Source organism: Lethenteron reissneri, chromosome 15, assembly GCF_015708825.2.
Source record: "Lethenteron reissneri isolate LAM-NWPU_2019-01 chromosome 15, ASM1570882v1, whole genome shotgun sequence".
NCBI classification, from domain to species: Eukaryota; Metazoa; Chordata; class Hyperoartia; order Petromyzontiformes; family Petromyzontidae; genus Lethenteron; species Lethenteron reissneri.
Window position 1 is genome coordinate 9,750,368 of NC_083793.1, and position 26,737 is coordinate 9,777,104.

Sequence of the window (26,737 nt, forward strand, 5' to 3'; positions counted from 1 at the left end):
ACAAAAATCATGCATCGTCTTATACGATGCACGATGAGTGCAGTAGATTTGAAAGCAATTTACCGTTAATAAATGAAACCAAATGCTTTCTCCCTTGAAGACAGATGTGGGACAGATTATGACTTTATACAACTTCAAAAAAAACTTTCTAAAACCAGTGATGCCATCTAAAGTCTTTAAAGATACACAATGCAAAAGTGCATTGTGTCTGTCCCATGACCACCTGCCACTGAGACTCCTGACACTTCATCTGGCCTTAAAGTGCACCTAGTCTGGCATAAAAGTCGTGGTGCCATCACCGTCGTCTAGGGAGACTAATAGCAGCTGTTTACGTTGTCAACAAGGTAATCCGAGTTCTGCTCCACTTATGTCGGGGTGTGGGCCAGTGGTGTCTGTCAGTGCCGTGACTTGCTTGCCCAAGCTGCCCTGCCCTGTCACTCCACATTCGGAGCTGCACCCAGATTTTCCCAGCGTGATATGTGGTTGCAGGCAATCCGTACATATGTGTCAGAAACGTTACATGGTTATATGTGCCAGCAGTCTTAAACTTAACTTTGTGTCATCTATCCATATTAACTTAATATGTTATTCCTGGTTTACTTTAGTGTTTTCTCCTGTAGTGGAAAACTATACATTTTGGTAACACATAAATAAATATATAAATGCATTCGATATATTTTTCTCTATTATCTCCATCACCAAAGCCGCAAGTACCACAACCTTTTTATTTACGATGTCTCTGCATTTTACACTTCAGCGTGAATTATGCTGCCACTGCTCCCATCTGTCCATTTATTTTCCGGCTGCGTCTATGTATGTATGTTGCACCTGTTTCACACTGTACGTAGCCAACCGTGCTAATCGCATGTGCGGGAGAAAGGACGACAAATTTAACACGAAAAGCAGTTCTTGATAAATTAATTTTCAATCTAGACCCAATGTGACGTACGTGCGTTCCGTGTGCCCATGCATGTTTCGTTCTGCCCCGGCAGGCAAGGCCTTCGGCTGCGTGGGCGGCTACGTGGCAAGCACGGCGTCGCTCATCGACACCGTGCGCTCCTACGCCGCCGGCTTCATCTTCACTACGGCGCTGCCCCCGATGGTGCTGGCCGGCGCGTTGGAGAGCGTGCGCGTGCTACGCAGTGCCGAGGGGCAGGCGCTGCGCCGTACACACCAGCGCAACGTCAAGTACATGCGCCAGCTGCTCATGGACGCCGGGCTGCCCGTTATCCACTGCCCCAGCCACATCATTCCTGTGCTGGTGAGGCCATGCTGCCGGGATGGGCTTTTTTTGTAAATGTAAAATAAATATTTTTTTCCAGATTTGATTTAGAGAGTGCGATCGATATGGTCTCTCGTGAGACTAAGTATATCCATTCGGAATTCTTAGAGCAGTGCAAATATTTGTTGGAGAATTGCTCACAGAGGTGGGTATCACGGAGGTAGCTTGTGACATCCCTTCACGTTACCTCTGATCCACACAGGAGGGGGCAGCAGGGCTTTCTACTGTCTCAGCCACTGAGAAAATCGTTCGTAATATGGCAGTGAAAACCAATATTTTTTAATTTGAAGAGATGGGAATTAGCCAAATGAGGTGCAGAACCAAATTTAATATGGGCGCTGAACTCTTGAGGTCTGTAACTGCTACCATATAAAATTTGTAACAACTGTAGAATTCGATTGTGTGTTTTAGAATTTCTTTACACTTTGAAATCAAACTGAATAACATCACAAGCTATACATGGGATAAATTTGGTCCTTCTTGGAAATAACGGGGGTTTTGTTATAAATCCTGAGTTACCAGTGCATCCCACGCCTGAATCAGTCCGATATTTCGAGGACACACTGCCGGTGCAGATTCAGTCTCCTTCCATGTGCACAAGGCATTGTAACAAAAGCCTCAACGTCTATGCAGCGTTTCGCAGTTGTGCAGCATAGCTGTCCGATGTGTTTTCGGGGTTGGACCGCTTCACGGGCAAAAACACATGGGAGAGTTGAAGGCTAAACGGGTTTTTCCACATTAAACCACTGCCTCCTGCCGCTCCCTGCAGGTCGCCAACGCTGCTAAGAACACAGAGATCAGCAACGAGCTGATGGCCCAACACAACATCTACGTGCAGGCCATCAACTACCCGACGGTGCCTCGTGGCGAGGAGATGCTACGCATCGCGGTCACGCCCCACCACACACCGCGCATGATGCAGTTCTTCGTTGGTAAGAGCGCCGCTGCGTCGCCTCTCACCCCCGCGTGCGGTTCTGTTGGGCCTCTTCATAACGTCTCGCCAATCGGTCGTCCAAGTTTCATAAATGCTGGCCCTGTGTCCTGAAGCTTTTTTGAAAATCTGAATATTGGCCCCGATTTCGAATTTTCTGGCCTCATGCGTGGCTCGTGATGCATACAAAGGGCGGGGCTACCTTAATAGTGGGTGGGCTTGGCAGAAGAGTAGGCGGAACCACCATCAGAAACATCCAGAAGGCCACTCAATGCATATGTGCGGGGCTAGTGATTGAGTGGGTATAACGACGTTAACATGGGGGAGGGGCTGCCAACTCGCTGTTTGCCAGTTGAGCCTTACAGAAAACTTGGTAGAATTTACCTTAGACTTTGCCTTTTCCGGCGATGTCGCATCTGAACCTCCATGTGCCGCCGCTGGCTCGGGTGATGTGAATTGCTACTTGTTTCAAGGTGGCATCCAACAGTATGCCATGTCCTCCCTTCGAGCTGTGTGCATCTCGGTATGGATTTCAAAGAGCATCACTTGCAAGACTAGTAGGACGAGTAGCTTACCTGATGTGATGGTTGCTTGTGTTGCAATCGAAACGTCGAATTCTATTATTATTTTATTTTCTACGTGACTTTACCGAAAGACCCAAAGAGTAATTCCTGCAGTCACGAAAGCTTCGAATCTAGTTTGCAGTTAAGAAGTTCGTAAGTTTATTTCCCAAGTGAGGCGATTGAGCTGTCAAGGCCGACTCTGCCAGCAGACATTTTGCAAGTTATTCATGTTTAAATATATATTTTATTATTGTCTGTCGCATTCATATTTCCACAGTTATTGAGTAAATGAGGCATCGTAATTAAAGGCTAAACATCTACGTCCTGCAGTATCTCTGATAAACATTATTGAGTGCCCATCCCGACCCAAAGTCTGGGTGAAAGCAGCAGCTACGTAATGCGAGCCGCAGACTCGGAAGTTCTTTCAGAAATAAATGTGTGCATGTACAGCCACTATAGTCCACCCACTGCTGGTTAAGAGTCTCGTCCATCTCGTGTGGGTCAAGAGTGGGTTATTTTACCATACTTCACAACACTGATCAGTACGTGATGGTGAAGGCAGGGAGCATAGTGCAACAAAACAATTGATTTTGCTGTGCTGTCATCTGCTGGCATTTTTATCCCTGGATAAATCCATACCATTTTAATATTCTCAATTCGACGGGCGACTGCACCACTGTGGGGGGAACTGCCTTCGAACGGTCGCAATGCTGACATCGCACCTTCACCCGTCGTCCGCCCACTCTCCCACTTGCCCCTTCCCCGCCGCAGACAAGCTGGCCGCCGCATGGAAAAGCGTCGGCCTGGACCTGCGTCCTCACGCCTCGGCCGAGTGCAGCTACTGCAAGATGCCCATCCACTTCGAGCTGATGAGCGCTCGCGACAAGGTCTACTTCAACGGCATGAGCCGCGCTCCCAGCTCTGTGGGCGTCGCCGCCTAGAGGAGGCGGCTGCCGACCCGACCACCCCGCGGCAGCCCAACGCTCCCCTGGCTTCCCCCACTTAGGGCGAGCCTGGAGTGGCGGTGAATGGGCGTAGGGGGCGCTCCAGTTTGAATCGAGGCACAAGCGGTCACAGGAGAGAAATATTTAGGTCCGAGAATACTAATATGGGCAAACGGTGATTTCGAGATGACACAATTGTGACTTCAGGGTCAGAACTCCCATTATGCCTTGCTTGTTACATGACGCTCTATCTTATTCTGTGTGTACTAACGCACACAGCCTTGTTTTAAACCACCAACTCAAAAATCACCTTTTGCGTGTAACATTTGTTTTCGGCCTGCGTACTTCTGTGTTGTTTCTCATCAGGGATAGAAAAAATGTCAGGATCGGTTTATCTGTGCATCTGTTTCCATCCAGTTTTTTTTTATTACCGCACTGTCGGGTTAAATTTGTGTGCACTGTCGAGAAGTGAGTTTGGCAAGTGTATGCGCTCACTTGTTGTTTGAGATCAGATACGCACATTTTGATCCGAACAATTGTGCCAGTCACTATTGAAATCACCATTGGAGATTGCTTCGCATTGCTTTTGTGATCAGCATCGGGAACTTATGTCGATCCATTATATTTTACAGAGGTGGATCATTCGGGATGGGTGCAGATCACAAATACAGTCGGGATTAGCATGCAAAAAGGAAATATCTATCAAAAAGTGGCTTTTTCTGATTCGACCGTTTTTTTGTGAATTCATAATGTGGATGGAAACAGCCATTTAATAGTGCACTATTTAAATAAAAATCCAGTAAATTTCATAAGTCACTGTATTATGTGATTATCACATAAATAACTACGTGTATCGGTTATCTTGTACAAGTAACTTTATATCCATCCTGCTTGGAAACTGACTTAAGTTACAATGTGATGCCCATATAAACCTTATGTGGCCCTGCTGGTAACATCAACTAAAACAAGGATTGCAGTGGAATTGTTACATTATGTTACAATTACACATGTAATCTTAACAGTGCTCCTTTTTGCACAGCGTGGAGTTTTGACTCTGCATCGTTGGGATGCATTTTTTTTTAAATAGTGCACTTTGTAAATGATCTACAAAAATCGCTTGTGCCTCGATTTCATTTGTTAGTCAAGGAGTGCTTTAGGTTCACTGTGGGGTGGAACTCGTATAGATGGGGAAAAGAAAAAAAAGAAAAAAAATTGTAAAATGCAAACATAAATAAGACGGACCTGCAGTGAAAGGGCATGTCGTCCCTGAGAGCAGTGAAGACCAGGCGGTGGTGTACACACGTACACGTACAGACATGCCGGCAAGGCATTATGGGAATCTCTCATGATGCATTGCAGCTGAAACACCCTCACCCAATTATTGTCTGTAGTGCATCCTTGAAATATCGTGGGTGGACTCCTAAAAATATGGAAGAAAATGGAAACATTTTGTCTCGCTTTCCCAAAACTCAAAAAATTGAAAGAGCACACAAAGCAATGCTGCCTCGTCAGCTGCATCTCCACGCCACGCATAAACCTTACATGCCAAGCCGGTCACAGCGTAGCACTGTACTTTACAGTGACTACTTTAGTGCATACCATTATACATTGCAGAATTGTCTTGTGGTGTATTTTTTATTTTTTTTAGATTGTTTCATCCAAAAACGCAATATAAATAGCATTGCATGCTATAATTGGGGACATATTTGGTCTCTATGGAAATAAGAGGGATTTTTATTAAGAAAACAGAAAAACTGGCACACTCCACCTCAGAATTGGCCCAATATGTCAAGGACACACCGTTATTATTCGATGAGAGGTGCACTGCCTCATGGGCCAGACGTACCACTTCACTGCAGCCGTTTTTCAATCAAGCGAGCTCGGGTTTATGCCACCGCGTGGCCATGCGAGGGCAGGAGAAGGGTCGGAGGGGGGAGGCAGGAAAGTTTTATGGTTCCCAGTCCCATTCCGTGAGTTTAAAAAAAAAAACGCTCACCGCCACGGGTGCGAGAGGTCCGTATCAAAGTTGTGTGCGGTTATGGCGGGCACATGCCACCAGCCGGTGTTTATTGTAGCAGCCAATAAAATGCCGATGGACTGATGGTGCTGCCCGTTGTTAGACTGAGCCAAGGCCAGCCGTTCACTTGTTGGTACCACCTGAGTTGGCATCACAGCCATGGTTAGAATGTATTTATGTGGCCAATAATATTGAATTATGGAATAACCATTTGATATGAGTGGTGTTATCAAGTAATTCACCCTCATTTGCCATATAAATATTTTGGTACCTTCGATGTTAACTCTGACTACATCTGAAAATATCAGGCTCTTTAAGATGAAAAACTTACATGACATCTACTCTGCCTCTGACTTCTCGATTCTGTTGGTGGTCCTTGAGGCCTGAAGTGCAATTTTTAATCAAAGGTAAAATTTGTACTTTGCCAACTCTTTTGTGCAGTTGTTGTCGTCACTTTGGTTTGTAATGAAATGAGGTGCTTTTACAGTTGTACGTGTGCAGCCTTAAAACCGTACTTGGTGCAGAAATTGTTAGGCAATAAACACAGACTGCATTGTGCTGTGAATAATCAGGGTACCTGATAATATCTCGGTAAAAGGGCCTTTATGCCACTCAGACCTTACTTTTTTAATACCCAAGCCACTACAAACATGGGAATACTTTTTCACAGCACATTTTAAAATTGGCTAAAATCTAGCAGAAATATTTTAATTGGCATTGTGTTCTCCCCTTTGTTGTTTTATAAAAACCTATGACCAGACAAATGGGATACTTTTTTCTCTTAAACTTTTATACGTTTTTGTTGACGTAAATAGTTTGAACGGTAGCTGTTGACCAACAGGCATTGAAAAATAAGACCATCGCTGAGAATGCTACTTTATTTTTTACTTAAACCCGTTTGCAACCTTCACGTAACATTTATATCCTCACCCTCATGTAATATTGTCCGCCTTGTGCTGCGTGTTGTCCAGTACATACCTGAACACATCGGCGAGCCATACGCCGCACCACTGCAAAAACCTACGCAGTTGTACAACATGTAGATTAACCACTAAAATACCCATCAAAACAAGCTTGGTCTATTTTCACTCTTGTCCTGATCCAGAACTACTTTTTAAGAACACTTTGGATACCAGCCCAGTAGGGCAAAAACATTACCCATTGAGCCGAGAGGGGAAAAAAACCTGAGGTGAGGGTACTTGTCAGGTCACTCCCAACAAGGAGATGCCATCCCAGACATTACAAAACAATACACAGCTCGAATTACACACCAGTTTTCCATTTGTTGCCAGACAATTATTGCATTAATGCAGGGGTGAGCAATCTTTAAGGTCTGCAGGCTGGATAGGCCTCGTGCGGCCCACAGCCACACGAGGCCTTCCAACATCTGAGCCGCGCTAATTGAGTACTAGAGGGCGTAAAATTTTAAATCTGGTAACACGATTTCTAATTTTATCATGCTCAATTACATGTTGCCTTTTAAAGTATATCTGAGCACACATGCAATGAATCCCGACCTAACGTGATCGCTTTTTTCGTGCGATCCGATGAAGGTATTTGAAAGTCCTATTCGGCGCTTGATGAGGACGAGATTTTCCCCACCCCTGTGTTAGCCACGCGGCTCGTTTCGGTGTTTATATTGGGTCCCCCCTGCACCCACATGCAGCGATACTAGCAGACCGGCGGCTCTGTGAACTGACCAAGAGTCGCAGGATCTCGCATCGAGCTTTCCGAACTTTGCACGTTCAGATAATCTGTGTGACCAAATAGATTTTATACTCTGGATTGATAGGTGCTTCCTGTTATATACAATTACACATATATAAAGCTAAATGATTACAGGTATGTTTTAAACCACACTTTGTACTTTATGGCTGGGCAATCAATACTCGTTTTGTTGTACGATGCTTGTATGGATCAATGCTTGTCCAACTGCGCTTACATGCACAACGTTAAACAGTAAACTTGTGTCTCTGGACATTGCTGCAATTGAGCCGAGTTCCCATCTATCTGGCTCCCAATCTGTGATAGTGGTGCCATGAGACTTGGGTGTCATACAACACAGCACTTTGTGATAATTGCCCTGCTCTAATTGTACACTGTGTTAGATAAGCCAAGCCAGTTTTAAGCTACTGCGTTGGCTGATTTTTGGAGTGGTGTGTGTTCTGTTGGCGCTTAAGTTTTAAATAGACATTCAAATTGGCCTGAAAAAAAAGGATGACTTCACTCAACAGATGAACTTGCCTCTGGAGTCCCATAGCCACACGGAGCATATGATCAGGCCTGTGAGCACGTGGTCACACCTGTGAGCACGTGGTCACACCTGTGAGCACGTGGTCACGTGTGTGAACATGAACAAAACCACAATCGAACAACGCACATGCATGGCTCATATCGCTCCTATTACAATTTTATTCATTGCATTGCCATCTCCGAGTACATTACGAAGAAGTGCGTGCGCGTCAAACGATCAACTTCAGCATCTTATACCAACGCTGCATCAAAATCACTTTGTCCTGCCGATGACGCCAGCTTTAACATGATACCCCTGTGGCATTAATCCGCTGTTCGTTGGTTCATCCATCGCCCGTTCTTTTTTTGTTGCCGTTGTTGAGGAATGCCCCACACAAGTCTGTCTGCCTATGCATTGCCCCCGTGCATGACTGGGCATTCTGAAGATGTCATCACGCCTGAACGCCGCCCCCGGTTTTGAGGGTGCATCTTATTAACTTAGAGCATTGCCAATTTGTACGGACATCCCAATGTGGCCGCCTGCAACAGGGATATTGGTTCCACGCGCCCTGTTGTCTTTTGCCAGTGTAACAGTCGTTTAATGAAAACGACGATAATAATTGCATTTTGTGGCAGAAATATGATAGTATTATCTGTAGCATTACAGCATGTTACAACAAAGTAACAATTGCTGTTTAAGAAATATACCAAATCTATTTACTAGAGGTGTAACGATTGCACTTTCTCATCAATGTTGTATCGTAAGCTCACGATATATGCGTTCAATTGCCTCTGTAATAGACGTTTTTAAATGTGCTGTATTAATGGGTTCGTGTGACTCCTGCAGCCACTAGTAGCCGCTACATGGACCACGACGTTGAAAACAATGTTTTAAGAAAGTCATTCTCGAGTCGTATCATGGAATTGCGTCAAAATCGCCGTTGCTGGTGAATCGTTACACTTCTGCCAATTACGACGATGAATGTGAACATTATGCCGGAATCATTACAGCTGTCGCTGGCGAGACGGCCGATATCGTGAGCAGTCGAGTTGTGACGTGTGGACTGATGGAGGTGGTGTCGGAGCAGTGGCTGCCCCCCCACTCGGCCACCAGGGATCTCAAACCCGACGCCCTGCAGCAGACTGACGTGTTTGCCTCTCTGTCACATCACACAAGCAACAAGTCCCCCCCGCGTTTGGATGCAGCATTAGGTTCGGGGGAGGGGGGGGGTAACTTTTACCTTGCCGAGGGACGAGATGTTATTTACCTCGCATGGAATACAGGTGGTCGGTTCGATCCCGACCTTGAAGCCTGCCATATATTTGGAGTTTGAATGTCTCTCTCCTCGTGGTAATGTGGATTTTTCTCCGGGTTTTCCAGTTTTTCGCTCTACATTTAGAAAGTATTTGGCTGCTTTCAAAGTCCACATGATAGGCCACTTCGTTGAGCTTTCATTTGTGGCCTGGTCGCTTCTGAAAAAGAGCTATATAGCTCCGTGGGCCTTACCTGGTAAAATAAAAATAGAATTGGGACTTTCATTTTATACCTTTGGCCAGCAACCAAAACAAAGATTCCCCATATTGCCTTGGACGGACACGTGCTGTTAGCGAGCATTTAGCAAACAAGGGTGGCCAACACCACTCCTGGCCACCTTTTGCCTTCCTAGTGCTTATGTTTACACACCACAAAAGATACTAATTTAAGGCTGAGTCGACCTAGGGGACGCCCAGGACCGGTTCAAACATACGCCACTAATTGGTCAAGAGTTGGAATCGAATTCGGGTCGCTAGGTTTATAGCGCAGTGGGCGTATCACCGCACTTAATCCCCCGTATAACTTTAGACTTTTGGGACAAGTGCTCTTAGCAAGCGCCTGTAAAGGCTGGCGTGGCACTTGAGGGGTTGGGTGGCCAGCACCATGCCCAGACGCCTTAGTCTCCCGAGTGGCGATGTTTACACACTACACCAGGTGCTCATTTGAGGCTTAGTCGACCTAGGGGAGGCCCAGAACGAGTTCAGATAATCGTCACACTGGTGTTGGTCGTGAACGTGAATCGAACCTGGGACGCCGGGTTCCGTAGTGCAGCGTAGCGCGAACCACTTGCACTACACCGCTCCCCTCTGCGAGCAACCACATTCAGACGCGCGCGCGCCACAATCACCTCTCGCATGCGAGGACCTCTTGAAGTGACACAAGTGACCGAGCACGCAAGACCTCTCCTCTCGTACCCGAGTCGTGCTGCTAAGATCCTTTGCAGGGACGGATACACATCGTTTTACTGGCCGTGTCTTAAGTGATAGGCCCCTCGTGGTCACGGGCCGTGAGTTCACTCATTTTTTTCTATTCCATTGCACGGTCTCGCTTTGTCCGTCAGCGACCGGTTACATGAACCCACCCCCCTTGTATGTTTTGCTTCTTTCAACACCCGCGAGTGTTATTGAAAACTGCTTTGGGTTACAGACAATGTGGCACTTGGCTGGCCCCAGGGTTTCTCAAATTATGTCCCTGCTTACCAGTGTGTTACCCTCTCTACGGCTTGTTAAGAATTAGCCGAATGTTTATGCGACCCGTACTTTTTTAAATATAAATATATACTTGCGTTTTGTCTAAAAGCTTTTAAAAACCGTTATTCGTGTAAAGTATTTACAAAACTATTCCCCGTGTTGTAGGAAGTGCTAGAAGGCCCTCGTCACCATCGGCAGTCCTCAGCCAGTGGTGGGTATTCTTGCCTCTGGTATGACCCAGTGCCATCTCCCTCGTCTGGTATGCAGGAGGTCGTGGGTTCAATCCCAACCCTGACGCTGGGGTCCGCGTCTCTCTCTCTTTCCCCAGGGGCGCGTGGATTTTACTCCAGGTCCGGTTTTTCCCTTCACAATTTAGAATCAACATACTTTGAGCATTTGGCCGCTTACATTTCCACACAAGCCACTTAGAGACACATTGTGAGAGATACAGAGAAAGACAAAGGCATCAATGGACATAAACCGTTCAGAGTGTTTTGGGGACCCCTAAATAATCAGAGCCCCTGTGCACATGTTAAAACTAAACTATATTTTTTTCCAGGTAAGGCCCACTGAGCTACGTAGCTCTTTTTCAGAAACAACCTGTCCAAAATGAACCCGTAAAAACTAAGTTTTTCACTATAAATCCTTTATATGCGTGGCATCGGGGCGGCTAGAGTCCTCTCGTCCTCTGGCTTGAGATGGCTGCCACCTATGGGTCAGATGATTGTCTGCCACCATTAAGCAATTGGTAATTAAATATTTATTTATTTTTCCCTAAACAGTGTAAAATTTTGGAGAAAAAAAATTCACGAAAATTAATTGTCACGCACAACGAGTCTGTGTGCAAAATGTCAGCTCCATTGGATCACGGGAAGTGGGTTAAAAAACGACCGAAAGATTTGCACGGTCGTAAGCAAGCAAGCACGCAAGCAAGCAAGTGAACTTAATATAAAGGATTTAAAAAATGACAGCTCAACGAAGTGGCTCGCCAAGTATAAATTTATAGCAGCCAAATTAACGAATTGGCGGTACACCGGTTTGTGGTAAAACAATAAAACGCAATCATTATTTATTTTCCCGCGATTAGCAACCCTGGTAAAAAAAATCTTGCGGGTTGGTGGTGCGTCAAAATCGGTTCTTGTGATGTCGAAGCAGTGAGAAGACGAACATCGGTTCAAATTTAGATTTTAGACGCTGTTTATGAGGACCGGTGTGTTATGCTGCACTGATGTACCGCAGATAGTCCAAATACTCGAATCGCACGTTGATTCTAAATGTAGAAGGTTAAAAACCGGAGGACCCGAATATAAATCCACGGGACCACGGGGAGAGAGAACATGCAAACTCCAAATATACAGCAGTCGTGAGGGTCTGGATGGAACCCACAATCTCCTGTATACCAGGCGAGGTAGTTAACATCTCGCCATCGCGGTTTTACCAAAAAGCTTTCGGTTCTGGAACAGATAGTTAGTTCATGGAGAGGAGTTGAGCAAGATGAGAGTGCCGACATGCAGGCGCAAGTTCATGTAGCATTTTAAAGACGTTGGGAGCAATCTTTAAATTGATGTGGCATTGATTGGGAACCAGTAGAGAGATAACAGCATTGGGCTGACGTGGTCTCATCTATTGGTGCGGGTGAGGAGTTTTGGCATCGTTATTTTGGATCGTCTGCAAGTTTGGAGGGTTAGGGTATCGGGAAGGCTGTCGAGTATGCTGAAGAGACACTTGCAAATGTCGAGTCGGATTTATTCCGTTGAGTATTGGCGCCCTCTGTTGCCCACAATGCGTGGTATGGTGCGAGACAGCCGAGTGTAAACGCTCACCATCATCATCATTAAATAAGAGCCCTTGCATCACAACAACAACAACAACGATTACACCAAGCATCGCTTGCAGCTGTGCTTGGCTAGTGCACGTTCATGTTTAATTCCATTTCAAAAAGTCGAGGCGAGCCATCGACGGGGAAGACGTGCAACTCTTCCGCTGCGGGCGTGCTTGTTTTGCGTACGACCGCATTTGAGCATTGATAGCGCTACGCAACTTCTGCGGTTGCTCACCGGGGTCACACGGTGAGCTGGAAGCCATCCCCTCCATCAGCCACGATCGCTCAACCACCGGCCCGTCGCCGTGCTGCGCTCTGGCGTACACAAGCCCCTCGCCTTGGACGGATGAGGTTATGATCGGGCTGCAGTGGGGTCATCACGTGGTGGGCAGCAGATGGCAGTGTGGCAAAATTCCTCTGCTGTACTGTACTTCTATGCTCCCACATCTATCCATCACCCACCTTCACCAACCGAGCGTGCGGTAAATAGTCAGAGCAGCCTCGCACGACTCGCGCATGTGTGGGGAGGCCCCTCATCCAGCAGTAGACTGACACAAAACATGGGCTGTCCACGCATATACATGGCTGCTATCCATCTTCACCCGCATTCCTGGCCACCTGCTTCTCATTATCATTGTTGTCGTCCTCCTCCTCCTCCTCGAAGAGGCTCCGGACTATGAGCGAGCGACGCCACAGCGCATCGTCGATGCTCCCCTGTAGGTTTATCGGCGACGGCGGTCGGATGAAGTCGTCCCACGAGGGAGCGCTGGCCGCCAAGATGAAATCGCCAGCTCGGAAGGCGCCGCTCGGCACATCATAGTCGCCACCGCCGCCACCACCACCGGCGAAATTGCCGTACCTCGGCCTCTGCGTAAACTCGCGAAGGCTGCTCTGGTTGTCCTCTTCGCTCCCGATCGCCGCAGCCAGACTCGCGTCGCGCCAGCTGTACCCTCGGCTCGCGCTGCTGCCACTGGCGCCGCCGCTGCTGCACTCCACCTCGTCGTCCACTTCTTCCTCCCCGTTGCCCTGGAGGAGCTGAACTCGCTCGTCCCCGACGCTGAACCTCACGGTCGACCCCATCGTGGCGCCGTCCGCCACGCACCGGGGGCTCGGAGGATCCGACGCTGGCTCCCGGATCTCTCCCGCCAGCACCGGTCTCACGCTGTCATAGGAGGCGCCCTTGACGTCCGCGTGCTTCAACAGGTGCCGAATGTCTTCCGTTCCGCTTCGCGCGTCGCTTTCGCGCCTCGTCCGTCATCTCCGCCTCATCCTGCTGCTGCCACCGCCGCGACGAAGAGGCGGCGGCGGCGGCGGTGAACCCTGCGCGGGGTCCGCGACGCAGCCACAGCGACGACGCGGCGCATAGGGCCAGCGCGGCGCACAGCTCGCACACGAGACGGGCGGCGAGCAGGGGCGGCCCCACCCCGGTCCCCGCGCCGACCCCCAGCACCGTGAAGACGGCCTCGGCGCCGTGCAGGCAGCACGCGAGCATCAGCAGGCACGACGAGCCGGCGAAGCACGCTCTGATCGCCGTCGACGCCTGCCGGCGGTCGCTCCGGCCAGTGCCGCCCACGGGCCCGCAGGCCGCCGTGGCCAGGCAAACGCCGGCGAGCGCGAGGCCCCAGACGACGAGGAATCCCCGCGGCACGGCGAGGAGGAAGACGGCCTTCGCCGGCCGCATCGCGAAGGCGAGGCACGCCAGCGCGGCAACGCACAGGTGCTGTCGAGAAGACGACGGCGAGCAGGGCGCCGCGGGCGCGGCCGCTCGCCGGCGACGGAAGGGACGACGAAATCAGCGACAGGGAAGAGGAGGACGACGGCGACGACGGCAGGGGGCAGGGCTTGCGGGCAGGCAGCGGCAGGTGGGACGAAGTGCAGGAGCAGCGCCGCGAACGCCGTGGCCAGGCAGGGCAGCGCCAGCTCGTGGAGGCTCACCGCCGCCACCAGCACGGCGAAGCCCGCGGCGGAGAAGCCGCCGCTCTCCTCCGCGGAGCTGCGGCGGCAGGGAGCTGGCGATCAGCCCCTGCAGCTCGGCCGACCAGAGCACGAGCGCCGTGAGGGCGACGCGGAGGCCCGCGAACGCGAGCAGGAGCGCGTTGGCGGTGGCGGCGAAGCAGCGCAGACGGTCGGCGGCGGCGGCGGGGGCGACCACCCCACGCCGCGCGAAGATGGCACAGTTGAAGAGCCCCCAGAGGAGCAGGAACGTGAAGGCGGGCAGCGCGGAGCAGGCAAGGGACCTTGTCCATGAGCTGCCCTCCTCGCTGCTGCCATCTCTACTGCTGTTTCGGTTAGCATCGGTGTCATTGCCTGGGTTGAAGTGCGGAGGAGGCGTGCGGTCACCTGCTGGGGAAAAACAAAACAAAAACACGCGGGATTGGTGGAGGAATAGGAGGAGCGTGAGAGGGTGAGAGTCGGCGATCCGAACACAAATTGTCGCTAAATACATAAACATCACAACTCGTGAGGCCAGAGCACTGAGATCCTGGGTTTGAACCCAGGATCTCAGCTGCCTGTGATGCAACCGAGTTCTCGAGTGGAGTGGACTACCAATGACTACACACCAAAAAAAACGTAAAAATTTTATTTCATTCTTCACTTCACTCAAAATTCAAATCCTCCTGTATTGTCCACATAAATACATCGGCGATGAGCGGTGTCACAGTGGTTAGCACACTCGACTCCAAAGCAGGCGAAATGAGTTTGATTCTCAGTCACAGTTAACATAAGCGGCGAGCCATATCTGAACCAGTTTTGGGGTGCCGCCTTAACCAACCCGCACTGACCGGCAAGGTGAAGTATGGTCAAACAGCCCCCATAACTGCCACGGCACGGGGAGGCCTTGCCACTGCACTCGGGTGACAATGGGCTGTATAAAAGTAAAAATTCATATTTTGTTCTCCGTGTTTCCGTTGTACCGCGTGCTGTTCGATAGGTGTTCGTCATTTCGCTCAACGTGGAGGCATCTGGAACTTTCCTGGATCGGTTTCTGAACAAGCTCCCAGTTCGAGGAGTGAAACGTTGGACATCAACTCGAAAACGACCTCGAAAACCTACGTGGTCTCGTTGGTTCGGGGTTACCAAACCTCTGCGGGTTTGACCCAGTGCAGCCCTTCGGGTGGCAGGAATTGATTTGTAGCCGAGATCTGGTGGTGGACAATCTGTGACAAAAGAGTTGCGTAGCTCATCGGATATTTATCCAGGATAAACAAAGATTCTGATTCTGTTATCGCAGTAAACTGCGCAGTTCTGATAGACCTCGTGCCGACTGAGAAACAGGTCCCGGTTCGGTATACAGTGGAAAAAGTGTCAGCGTACGGTGCGAAAGCAACATGCATACATGCAACCCTAAGTACCGCTATGATTGTTGTTGTTATAAACACTGCTACCATTAACGTTCACCCTCCCCACGTGGCGCACGACTCGTGAGATATCTGATTGGGCCGCCTCCGTCTCCGTGCTAGGAAGCCGCTGTGCATTGATCCGTAACCCTGCACGCAACGCGAGGAATGCGTGTGTACACGGTGCCGCAAATGGGGCTTGGCTCGTCCCCGGTCTCAGTGTTGTTGTTATGCTTTAGCGGGAATTTCATAACAGAGTGGGGGTCCCTTCTCAGCCCCCCCCCCCCCCCCCCCCGCTGCACAATCAACTTAAAAAGCGCAGTGAACTCAAATAGTGGTGCACGATGCAATCACAAGGGCACCGGTGATATGGGCCACTGTGTAAAGACTGTAGTGATAATAAGTAAAATTCCAGCGTTTTGTCAATCCACGGCTGGATGAAGGCATCTGCCCCACTCCCCCCGTCCAATCCATTGTCAGTCACGGGAGTTGTTTAACCATACATCACCATGCTGTCTTCTTGGTTCTTTCGGTAAAGTCACGTAGAAGGGAAGTAATAAAATAATAAAAATAAAACATAAAATAAAATATTTTTTTTTGTTATTTTATTACTTCCCTTCTACGTGACGTTACCGAAAGAACCAAGAAGATGAATCCCTGCAGTCACGAAAGCTTTAAATCGAAATCACCATGCTGGTTTAGTGCAGGTTGGAGCAACAGAGGTGGACCCAGGATCGGTGTATTAACTACCCACTGTCGATGTTCGGCCGTGGCTAGGGGTTTAACTTTGGCTGCCGATGATATACGTAGGCTATATGAACCTTATGGCGGGACCCCGGGGTCCCGAATAAACGGAAGTCAAAATCGTAATGAATCTATTTATTGTTGGCGACTCCGTCCCACTGCGCACACAAACGCCGCGACCCGCCTGGCGCAGATCATTCTGTTGTCATGTCACGTCCAAGCGCAGCAGCGAGGACGAATGCGCAGAAGAAGAAAAACTTTGAAACTTTGATTAGCGCATCGTGTAGAGCTCGTGGAAAGGAATAGATTGCCGTATCGTTCGCCTTCAACAGACATATAATGACGTCGCAATGCAGTTTATGCGAGAGCCGGGGGCTTACGGGACCCCGGGGTCACGCCAAAATGTTCAAATGTCGCAATGCGTTCGCCACTGCGCCGATTGCTGCCCTGTTGCAGGAGCGAGTTGGCAGAGTCTGGTTCGTGCCATCTCTCGTAACAATGATTTCCGCAAGAAAGCCTCACTGAGTCTCAATAGGGGGGTGTTTTTTTTTCAGGAGAGGCTTGCATTCGGATATTTGGCCGATTCCGTTCATGAGTGGCTTCGTGTGGCAAAAATGCGTTCCGCGAGGGGGTGACACAGCACTGCCATCTCCTGGCATCCCGACAACACCTCACCATAGCTCGGAATCGAGGAGCAACGCACACGACCATCATCGAGCAGCGGATTGACAAAAGTTTTCACACCTGATGATGATGATTGCTTGTGTTGCATTCGAAAAGTCGTGAGAATTGTATTGTTTTATATTTGTATTATTATATTGCTTCCCTTCTACGTGACTTTACCGAAAGAACCAAGAATATGAATCCCTGCATCCACGAAAGCTTTAAATCAAAATGTATTATTATTTATTAAACAAAAGCACAGTATATGATTGACGTTCGATTTACTCTTTGCAGCAATGTGAGACTTTCACATAATTATAGGAGTTCGTGGTCATGATTCTGATGATGATCATTATGAAATGACTTGATGGTGAAGTGGCTAGCATTCGTGATCATGAAGATCACGATCATTTTAGTGGTCGCAGTCGTTCTGATCATGATTGCGACGAGTAATTCCTAACCTTGGGCCCCGCTTGTACCATTACACACAGAGCGAGCATCCTGCCATCTGCGTCGGGCAGTTTTACCGAGGGGAAAGGAAAAAAAAACATCGCAAAACAAGAACCCGGCCGCTGGCCACTCATGGGGGGGTTGGCCCGGCGTTTGGGTAAACACGGGGAAAATGGCAGGAACGGCCCCGTGGGCGACTCGCTCGCTTCCCGTCCCAGCGGCGCTAATTGAGGTCCCCAATGCGACGATCATTATCCGCCCCAGTTACCCGCGCGGGCGCTGTGAGCGAGCGTGGAGGTGCGTCCGCGAAGCGAGAGTCGCCGTTCGCGTGCTTTGCGATTCTGAGCCGCGTTTCACAAGTAGCCGAAATGAACGCGATTTTTTTCCTGCTCAAAATGAGCATTGACGACTGCTGAGATTATCTCCGGTTTGCAGCCCTGAACCTCAGTGGTGGACATTCCACACTGCTGTGGCAGGAGTAGAAAAAACACTCACAAAGTGGTAGAAATTGTATCTACCACTGAAGGAATGATGGTGCTGATTCAACCCACTCTCCAACCAAGCTTTGAACTCGCAACCTTACGATGGCGAACAGCTCGCTCTACCGCTCAGCCACGTGGCTGGTGTTTATCAACATTGTGCCATTAAATATGAGTTGAGATATGAATTCTCAATAAACCGGCGAGTTGACTAGGAGCGAGCCAGCCTGCGGGATTACAGAGAGAGAGAGAAAAACACACCAACAAATGTAAGTACGAGTAGCCCATTCCGTGCGGCTATTTACTGGGAAGGCGGATTATCGGGGCTAAATCTCAAATTGAAATGAATTCCACCGGCTCAGTCTAAATATGGGGCGACCGAGCGGTGTTTCCCGTGGTGAGCCTGCGTTCCTGAGTGAGCGTAAACAATCCACTCATGGCAGGCGGCGAATTCATAGATGAATCGACCTCTAATGACTAAATAACTAGATAGGCTACATTTTGTAAATAGCCAACTAAAATACGCTTCAGTGACCCATTGGCTAAAAATAATCGTGAGTGCCAAATTACTGTGATAATTAATCATCACGGTGCTGTATTGGCGCCGCCTCACCACTGTAGCTGCTGGTTCTCGAGTTAAATGTGGAATTAAAAATGTTTAAATAATTTACCAGTTACATGATGAAAACTAAAACAAATTAAGTTGATCAAAAGTGGTACGATCGATGATGACAATGATGGCAAAGTCTTTTTTAAAAACATCAATAGTCCTGCACAAGGCCGTAATTATAATATATATTGGGGGGGACACATCTCCCCCAATATTCAAATATGCTCAAAATGTCCCCCCCAAAATATTGCTATAAAATAGATTTCTGTTTATATGATTGTGGTTATGGTTGTACTTTATTAATCCCTCATCTCTGCCATTACATACAATGAAACAAGAAAAGGTAAAAAAGAAAAAACTGAAATGTAATACAATACACTATTGGACATTATTGTAGAAAATAAATAAAAAGTCCATCCTATGTGTTAGTGAAATTTTTTTTTATTTTAGACAGGAAGTTCGTTTTCAAATTTAGATTTTTTTTTCTGGGGGGGGACCCCCAGACCCCCTGGAAGATTTGCCCCCCCCACCAATGTTGACTCCATGGCTACGGCCTTGGTCCTGCACCTGAATGAAATAATTCACACATCCATCAATAAGTTCCTCCATTGGCAAATAACAAATCGACCAATATCACCGCCATGTAATGTGTTTGTCCGCTCTCCAGGTCAGGCCATGCACTTTTCATGAAGACTAAACTATTTTTTTATTTTACCAGGTAAGACCCACTGAGCGAAATAGCTCTTTTTCAGAAGCGACCTGGCCACAAATGATAGCTCAATGAAGTGGCTTATCATGTGGAAAATGATTCCAGCCAAATACTCTAAACGTATGTTTCTAAATGTAGAGGTAAAAATTGGTGGACTCGGAGAAAGCTCCACCTGACCATGGGGAGCACATGCAATTCGAAATATACAGGCATCAGGGTCAGGATCGAACCCACGACCTCCTGTATACCAGGCGAGGAAGATGACATCTTGCCAATCTGGAAAGGGTGAACTGTTGCTGATGGTTGGTGTGTTTTTCAACCTTGGACCACTTTTAATACCCGATTTAAAATTATTGCGCACCCAATTTACTAACCCGCAGAGTGAATTATGTTTAATGACCCCATGACTGACACGTTGTGGAGAGGCTTGAATCCAGCAGTGGATTGATTATGGCTGACAATGCTGATGATGATACATTTACGAGGATAAAAAATATCTGTGCCTGTGAATCTGATTCACCACATCCTGAATGAGGTGTCTTGGAACAGCATAGCCTTCTATTACGAAGCTCATATATGGTACCTGTGCAAATGTTAAAAATATATACTTTTTGGTTAGGCCACAAAGATTTGGCCAAATATATCAGAATCTTTATTTAGACTAGAGGAATCCGATAAGCTATGAAGCTATTTTTCACAGGTGTCCAGTAGGGGTGGGTCATCAACAACAACAAAAATAAATAAATATAAGTACAAGGTAAGAGAGAAGGTAAGCAAGTTGCTCAAATAAATACAAATAAAGAGTAGAAGTACAATTTTGTTGTTTCACCTGATGATTGCTTGTGTTGCGCTCGAAACGCCGTGATATTTTTGTATTATTTTTCAATCTACGTGGCTTTACCGAAAGTCTCAAAGAATATAGTAGTACAACTTGCACAAGTTCGCTGAGAGCCAAACAATTTGTATTCGTCTCGTGTCCAAGCGTTGAACGAGGCGCCAATTATTCTTGATTCAGCCCACTCACAGATGAGTCCAAGAACAATTCTCACGCCCAGATTGAGCGTTTACTGCAGATGCAGCGTTTAGTGGTGGAAAGGTTTAACGACACGGATCTGGTCGAAGCCAAAAATTAACGATGAGACTTAACAAGCCACCCCACCCCTTCCCCCTCGTGTTATATGAAGCGTATGAGCAATAACAATAGGTTAAACCCTCTCTGGGGGCAATAATAACACCGGAGGTGTTAAGATGTTCAAACAACAAATATAAACCTTTTGCAAGGAATAAAGTCTGCATTAACCACACGGACCTGTGGTGAACATATATACAAACAAACATGCTTTGATCGTATTCAAAGACAATGCATATATAATTATAATTAAATATGCATTGTCTTTGAAACTGATCGGTCTACACCAGAGACAAGCAGCCTTATGTATGGCCTCGTCCCACCAGTGTCAGAGCAGAGAACGTCAAAACATAGACAATGCACTACCAGAGCATGTATCGCTCGGGGGTGAGCAGCTATATCATGGGGCCTTATTATACAAAACGTGTCGACGACGTCAGGAAGGTGAGATAAACGTGTAATGCCGCCTAATTTGTACTAATATGGATATACACGCACACAGTAATAGAAGACTCCGGCAATAGTGCACGTTTGAACCCAAATGGGTAAAAAATTTAACTAAATATACTGTTCCACGCTTGGAACAACCGCGTGTCTACTTCCACTGTGACACTTCTATATTTATGATATTATTATTATGCAACTTGATGTTACAGCTCACACAACCCAGCCTCTTCTTCTGCAGGCCTAACTGCCTCTTAGCCATCCTTCCACCCCCTTCTATCTGCCCTTCAACTTCCTTCACTGCCCTTCCACCCCCTTCACTGCCCTCAACTGACAGCCTCGTGGTTGTCCGCCTATCGCACCCCACGTCACATCCACGAGCTTGTAGGACCCCGGGGCTCTGTCCACTCGGTGGTGCTGTGTTGGCATTCATAATTCAGCACCGAAAGTCGGGGAGCCTCATCCCTGTAGCTCCCCATTGTGGTGCCGCATCCTTTGCCGTACAATAGGCACAGTGCCTTACTAGGACCTACGAAAACTAAAGGGCCTACGAAAACAAAATGTGACCACGTGTTTTTTTGTTTGTGTGATAACAAAAACTGTAACCAAGATATCTTCTTAAATAAATACATGTATATAGCAAGGATAGCCACAGTTTATGTACAAAGAGGCAGAATCATGTCAATGTCAATCGTTGTTTTCATTAGGTGAGAGAAATTAACACCGGAGATGAACTTTTGGGAGATTTTTTTTCATTGCTAAATTAGCAAATAACATCTTAAAATGGTGTTTTTCGCACAATCTCATTCTCAATATAAAGTCGTTGTTATCCTATGGTTGATCAGCTATAGCGAGTGACAGTGGCGGTAGTATCACGGGGCAGCAGCACCAACTGTACAGAGGTATCAGTGAAGGCCTACAAAACGGAAGGGCCTAGGGCCTACATGAACCTTAATCCGGACCTGCGTACAACCCCCTCAATGCCTTCATACACGAGGCAATCTAAATATAGACTTTCATCTGTACGTCTCAAAAACCTCGAGGGTACTTCCTGACAAGGTAGAACGCTGAAATTTGGTACATATGTAGCTTTTAGGACACAAACAACAGGAACAATCTGAAAATCCGAGATTTTTTATTTTAAGGACCCCAAATCTCGCCTTTAAGTGCCCCATAAACGTGCATGTCATTCAGAAACCATTCAGAATATAAGATTGCTTTTTTTTTTCATTTGATAGAGCGTTAAACATCAAATAAAATTTAGCGAGAACCATTGTTCTATCTTTAATTGTTTTGAGATATTTCGGATTCAAGGGGATTTGAACGAAAAAAATAAGCATTTTATTACGTTCAAATCTGAATAATTCAAAACAGTCAAAGATAGGAGCTTCCCCTCATAAAATATTAAGTTCATGAAGTTTTGTTCTGTCTAATAAAAAAATAACGGAATATTTAAATTGAGCAGTTTCCGATGGGTATATCTTTAAATATAAGAAGTTCCATCAAGTCGTCAATAACTTTTTTTTTGTGGTCATGGTCAATAATGTTGCTTTTTCCAGGGCTACACAGTCGGGCAATGTAAAAGTCAAAGTAATGAATGGAGCACATCAAGGACAGCTCATAAAAACATCTAAATATTTTTACAAGGAATGTCGTTTATAGGGAAATATTGAGACCTCTTAGTGTTCCACAATAAACATTGTAAAAAATCATGTGTTTAATTATTATATTTATTGAAAACGTTTGCCTGGCTTTATAAACTAGTATTTGCATAAGGATCGTGTTCCACTACAAAGAACAGGTAAATGGTGAGATTCTTGCAGTTGTTTTCTCACATCACTGCTGGCAGAATGGGTGCCCACTAGGGGCAGCTCTAGAGCACTGCTTTAGAGAGTATTCGGCCTACTCTTCAACAGGATGATCCAGAAGCCTTGTGACCCCTATTTGATTCTCAAAAACTTCACTTATTTAAAGTAAGATTTATTTATAACAGAAATGAATATGCAAAGGAAAAAATGTTTAGGGGGTACAATTAATTTGGGGGTTGCAATACACCTGTACAACGCTGTACACTGCCAATATGCTTTAAAAGAGGTGAAAGCACCCACACTTGACTTCACCGCACACGACCTTGCCCATTCTGTACTTCATCTGGAACCGGCGACCTCTGGATCGCAAGCCCAACTGTGCCGACCGCTCCACCAGGGCAGCGTCTCTCAAGGGAGGCGCGAGATAACATTTATCCTCACCTGACTCGGTTGCCCGACTAAATAATGGGGTGGTGGGTCGAAGGGGGTGACCGGGGTCCAGCGTGGTGGCGGCTGAGCTCCCGCCCACGGCCTCACCGCCTCCCCCATCCACCGGCTCGTTATTCCCGCTGCTCTGTCCCTCCTCGCCGGGCGCCGGGCTCCCCTCGTCCAGCGTGACCCGTGGTCCTCCTTGCGCCGTGAACAAAGCCGGGGGCTGCTGTGAGGTCACCGCCCTCGGTCGTCGGTGCTGCTGCCGCCACCTGTCCAGGTGCGGTGTGGTGGTGAGGCCCGGTGAGTAGAGGCTGCAGCAGTGGGCGCTCAGAGCCAGGAGGAGCAGCGCCGAGGGCAAGAGGCTCGGCATGGCGCTGTCACAGGGAAGGAGCAATACAACATGGGCGACGGTGGTCATCATTAGTCTGTAAGACGATGGTGGATGAGTTAGGTGACATCAGTTCGTTTTGGTCTTTTTCCCCCAATTTTGTCCCGATGGTGTCATGTAATGAGACAAAAAATACACTCGGGTATTTCTCAGAGCAGTACCACCACCCTTCGTATTTTAGAATAGCCCACGGAATTGGATATCATGGAACTGCCTCTGAGATCCCTTCACGTGATCTCTGTTGGACACAGTTGGGGGCAGCACTTTCCCAGCCGCCCTGCCACAAAGAGTAATGTTCGTCGCTTGGCAGTCAAACTGATATTTTTTTCGTCTCAGATCTGGAATTTTGCCAAATTATGAACAGAACCAAATTTAATGATAGATTTTTTTGTGCAGCTATTGGTGACTGGACTTATATCATCAACTCACCACCGTTGGGAACCTGGTTTAATCACGAGCAACTGCCTAGATTCAAACTCGGATCTGTACTTAGATTTCTGAGCCACCCAACGTTCTTACCCGTAGCCCCTACTGGACATCTGTGAAAAAGAGCTTTATAGCTCATCGGATTTCTCCAGTATAAATCAATATTCTGATTCTGATTGACCTCCAGCTAATGCCCATTCAAATTATGTACTCTAAGGGGCTAGAGAAGCGGAAATTTTGTACAAATATAGTCAAGACGATGTTAATAACCACACAATGTTCAGAAAATGACAATTTCTCTCCTTTGGGCTCCAGAAAAGTGTGACCCTCCAACTTGTTTTAGCCTTTTTGTTTACCTAGGCCTATGCTCGTGCATTGGTGCCCACATCATAGATCCACAGCCTATGATGACAACCTCTTCCTTGCATGGTGGTCACCCATCCTTGCACACTATCCAGGTTGAGCCCCGCCGCGAGATTTGTACTCGGCAGAAATGGCTAAGGCTCAGACAGCTCAAGTAAGGCACGGTTGGGGGAGGCCATGCGCGAGCGTGCGTCATCCTTAGTCCCTTGACCTTCTCGCTCGCTGTCTCTGGGAGCAGGACGCATGCGGCTTCTGCTTGGAGCGACCAGGGGGGCGCCAGACGCGCGTGGACTTTGCCGCTCTCGTGGTTCTTGCGTAACGAGAGCGAGGAGTGGAAGGGAGAAAGAAGGGCGAGACGTGGAGTCCACGACTGCCTCCTTGGCGGTTTGCGCGACTGCGTGGACTAATGGGAGAACGGTGCGCATTGATACGCTGGACAAACGCGGTTGACGTATGAATGCGTTATTATAGTGGTCTGATGTACTGGATATGTGAGTGAATGCCCAGTAAATATGCCAAAATTGTGGTTAGGAACCGTTGGACCAACGTCGAATGTTTACTGGGTATACACAGCACTGATGTAGCTCTCCGATGTAGTTTTGGGTTGTGCCGCCCCGCGCGTTGTCCGGCACGACGTCCGACGTTTCCCTCCTCGTCCTGGGAGCTTCTTCGGGAACTCAATTGAGCCGCCCGCTCTCTCCCTCGAGTGTGTAGGTACAGCGTTGTCAGCCGCTGCCGATGTTGCCGGTTCTTGATTGGGCTCAGCTCGCTGATGTCTGCCTGCCCAAGTTGTTTCACGTCGTCTGGGTGAAAGCCAGAGTGGCCACGGACAGCTCATCGCCGTGCATACAAGGGCAGACGAGAAGGCGCATCACTCGGGCATACAAGGGGATATGGCACTCTCTCAAAGTCCGCTCAGCAGAGTGGTTTCGTAAAACCACGTCTGCGCCTTCAACTTTTAGGCGAACATGATGGATGCATGAATATTATAACGGACGAATGGATGTTAGATATGAATTACTTTGTACCACCGTGGTGACTGCCTTCACAAACTCATGCCGAAGATGTTAGTTTTTGTTTACCATCAAGCAAACTCCCACTACCCGCACAGCGTGGGGTGGCCCTCATCCAGCAGTGGATTGACAAAGGGCTGTCCATGTCAGTGGGGTGAGTCGATGAGTGGGGTGAGTGCGTAGGGAAGTGAACGGGTAAATAGGTGAATGTTTGGATGAGTGAGGTGGACCGAGTGAAGGAATAGTTGAGAAAGTGGACGAATACGTGAGTATAGTGGGTGTGCGAGTTGGTGATTCCATAAGTGAGTGAGAAAAAGAGGAAGTGGATACACAAGTGAGTGAGAGAATATGCAAGTGAGTTCGTGAGTGAATTAATGAGTGGGTGAGTATATGGGTAGGTAAGTAAGTTGGTGAGCCAGGTGAGTGAGCTTTTAAATGGAGGAGCACGCGTTTGATTGGGTGAGTGAGTCAGTGATTGAGAGAGTTGGTGAATGAGCAGATGAGTCGGTGAGTAGTCCAGGGAGTGATAGAGTGGATGAGTCAGTAGATGACGGAATGAGAGTGTGAGTGCGTGACAACATAAGTGAGTGAGCAGGTAATCGAGTTATAAAATAGAGCGGGTGAGTTATTCGGTAATTAAGTTAGTGAGTAGGTGAATAATGTATTAACGAGTGAGCAGCTGAGTGAGTGTATGAGCAGATAAATAACTGCATACAGTACTTGAGTTATTAAATGAAGGGACAGGTGAGCGAGTGGGTTTGTAGGTCAGTGAGCGAATGAGTAAACGTGTCACGAAATTAACGTGTGCAGGTAAGCTAGAAATGAGCTGTTGAATAAGTGATCCAACGAGTGAGAAGGTGAGTGACCACGTCGGTGAGTGAGTAGGTGAGTGACCATTTTGGTGAGTGAGTAAGTGAGTGACCATTTTGGTGAGTGAGTAGGTGAGTAACCACGTCGGTGAGTGAGTAGGTGAGTGACCATTTTGGTGAGTGAGTAGGTGAGTAACCACGTCGGTGAGTGAGTAGGTGAGTGACCACGTCGGTGAGTGAGTAGGTGAGTGACCATTTTGGTGAGTGAGTAGGTGAGTAACCACGTCGGTGAGTGAGTAGATGAGTATAGTTCACTCACCTATACAGAGGTCACCCTCTGCTCCGAGCAACAGACGCCCTTCCAAGCGCGCTTGCCGAGTGATGCCCTCCCTCTCACGCACCGCTCCTCCTGTATTCCACAGGAGGAGCAACGAGTGGTGAGAGTACACCCCAAAGTAGCACCGCCCAGAACCCCAAAACCACTACCCCTACCACCAACCCCCCCACCACCACTCCTCCTCCAGCCCGGCTTTCAGTCCCACTGAGCGTTCGGGCAAAGCCATAAACGAACGGGAACACGCAGCATCGTAAATGAAAGCAACACAATGGCTGTTGTGTTCCACAAGTTATCGTGGT

At 47.8% G+C, this 26,737-nt stretch overlaps 2 protein-coding genes across 3 annotated transcripts in view; one reads left to right on the top strand and one right to left on the bottom strand.

Annotated features, from left to right (window-relative positions):
- Nucleotides 1-9,112, top strand: part of LOC133342678 (5-aminolevulinate synthase, non-specific, mitochondrial-like) — a 24,697-nt gene extending 15,585 nt beyond the window's left edge. Inside the window, 3 exon segments of the mRNA XM_061551998.1 lie at nucleotides 993-1,261; nucleotides 2,052-2,214; nucleotides 3,548-9,112. Of these exon segments, the coding sequence (XP_061407982.1) occupies nucleotides 993-1,261; nucleotides 2,052-2,214; nucleotides 3,548-3,717 (602 nt within the window). The 3' untranslated portion in view covers nucleotides 3,718-9,112.
- LOC133342679 (uncharacterized) lies at nucleotides 9,106-26,556 on the bottom strand. Of its 2 annotated transcripts, none has more exons than XM_061552000.1 (3): nucleotides 26,421-26,556; nucleotides 23,112-23,476; nucleotides 9,106-14,636 (listed from the first exon to the last, which is right to left on the bottom strand). In XM_061552000.1, exons 2-3 carry the CDS (start codon nucleotides 23,470-23,472, stop codon nucleotides 14,089-14,091), a joined length of 909 nt encoding a protein of 302 aa, XP_061407984.1. In that variant the 5' UTR covers nucleotides 23,473-23,476; nucleotides 26,421-26,556; the 3' UTR covers nucleotides 9,106-14,088. The 2 variants fall into 2 exon arrangements, with proteins under 2 accessions (XP_061407984.1, XP_061407983.1); XM_061551999.1 differs by having other exon boundaries at nucleotides 9,106-14,639.
- Nucleotides 26,557-26,737: the final 181 nt, after the last annotated feature.

Excerpts from the sequence above, each read along its gene's own strand:
- LOC133342679 (XM_061551999.1), bottom strand. The coding sequence starts at position 23,472 with ATGCCGAGCCTCTTGCCCTCGGCGCTGCTCCTCCTGGCTCTGAGCGCC. Across the intron at positions 14,640-23,111 it reads TAGTCGGGCAACCGAGTCAG|CAGGTGACCGCACGCCTCCT; the intron begins GTGAGGATAAAT and ends GTTTTTCCCCAG.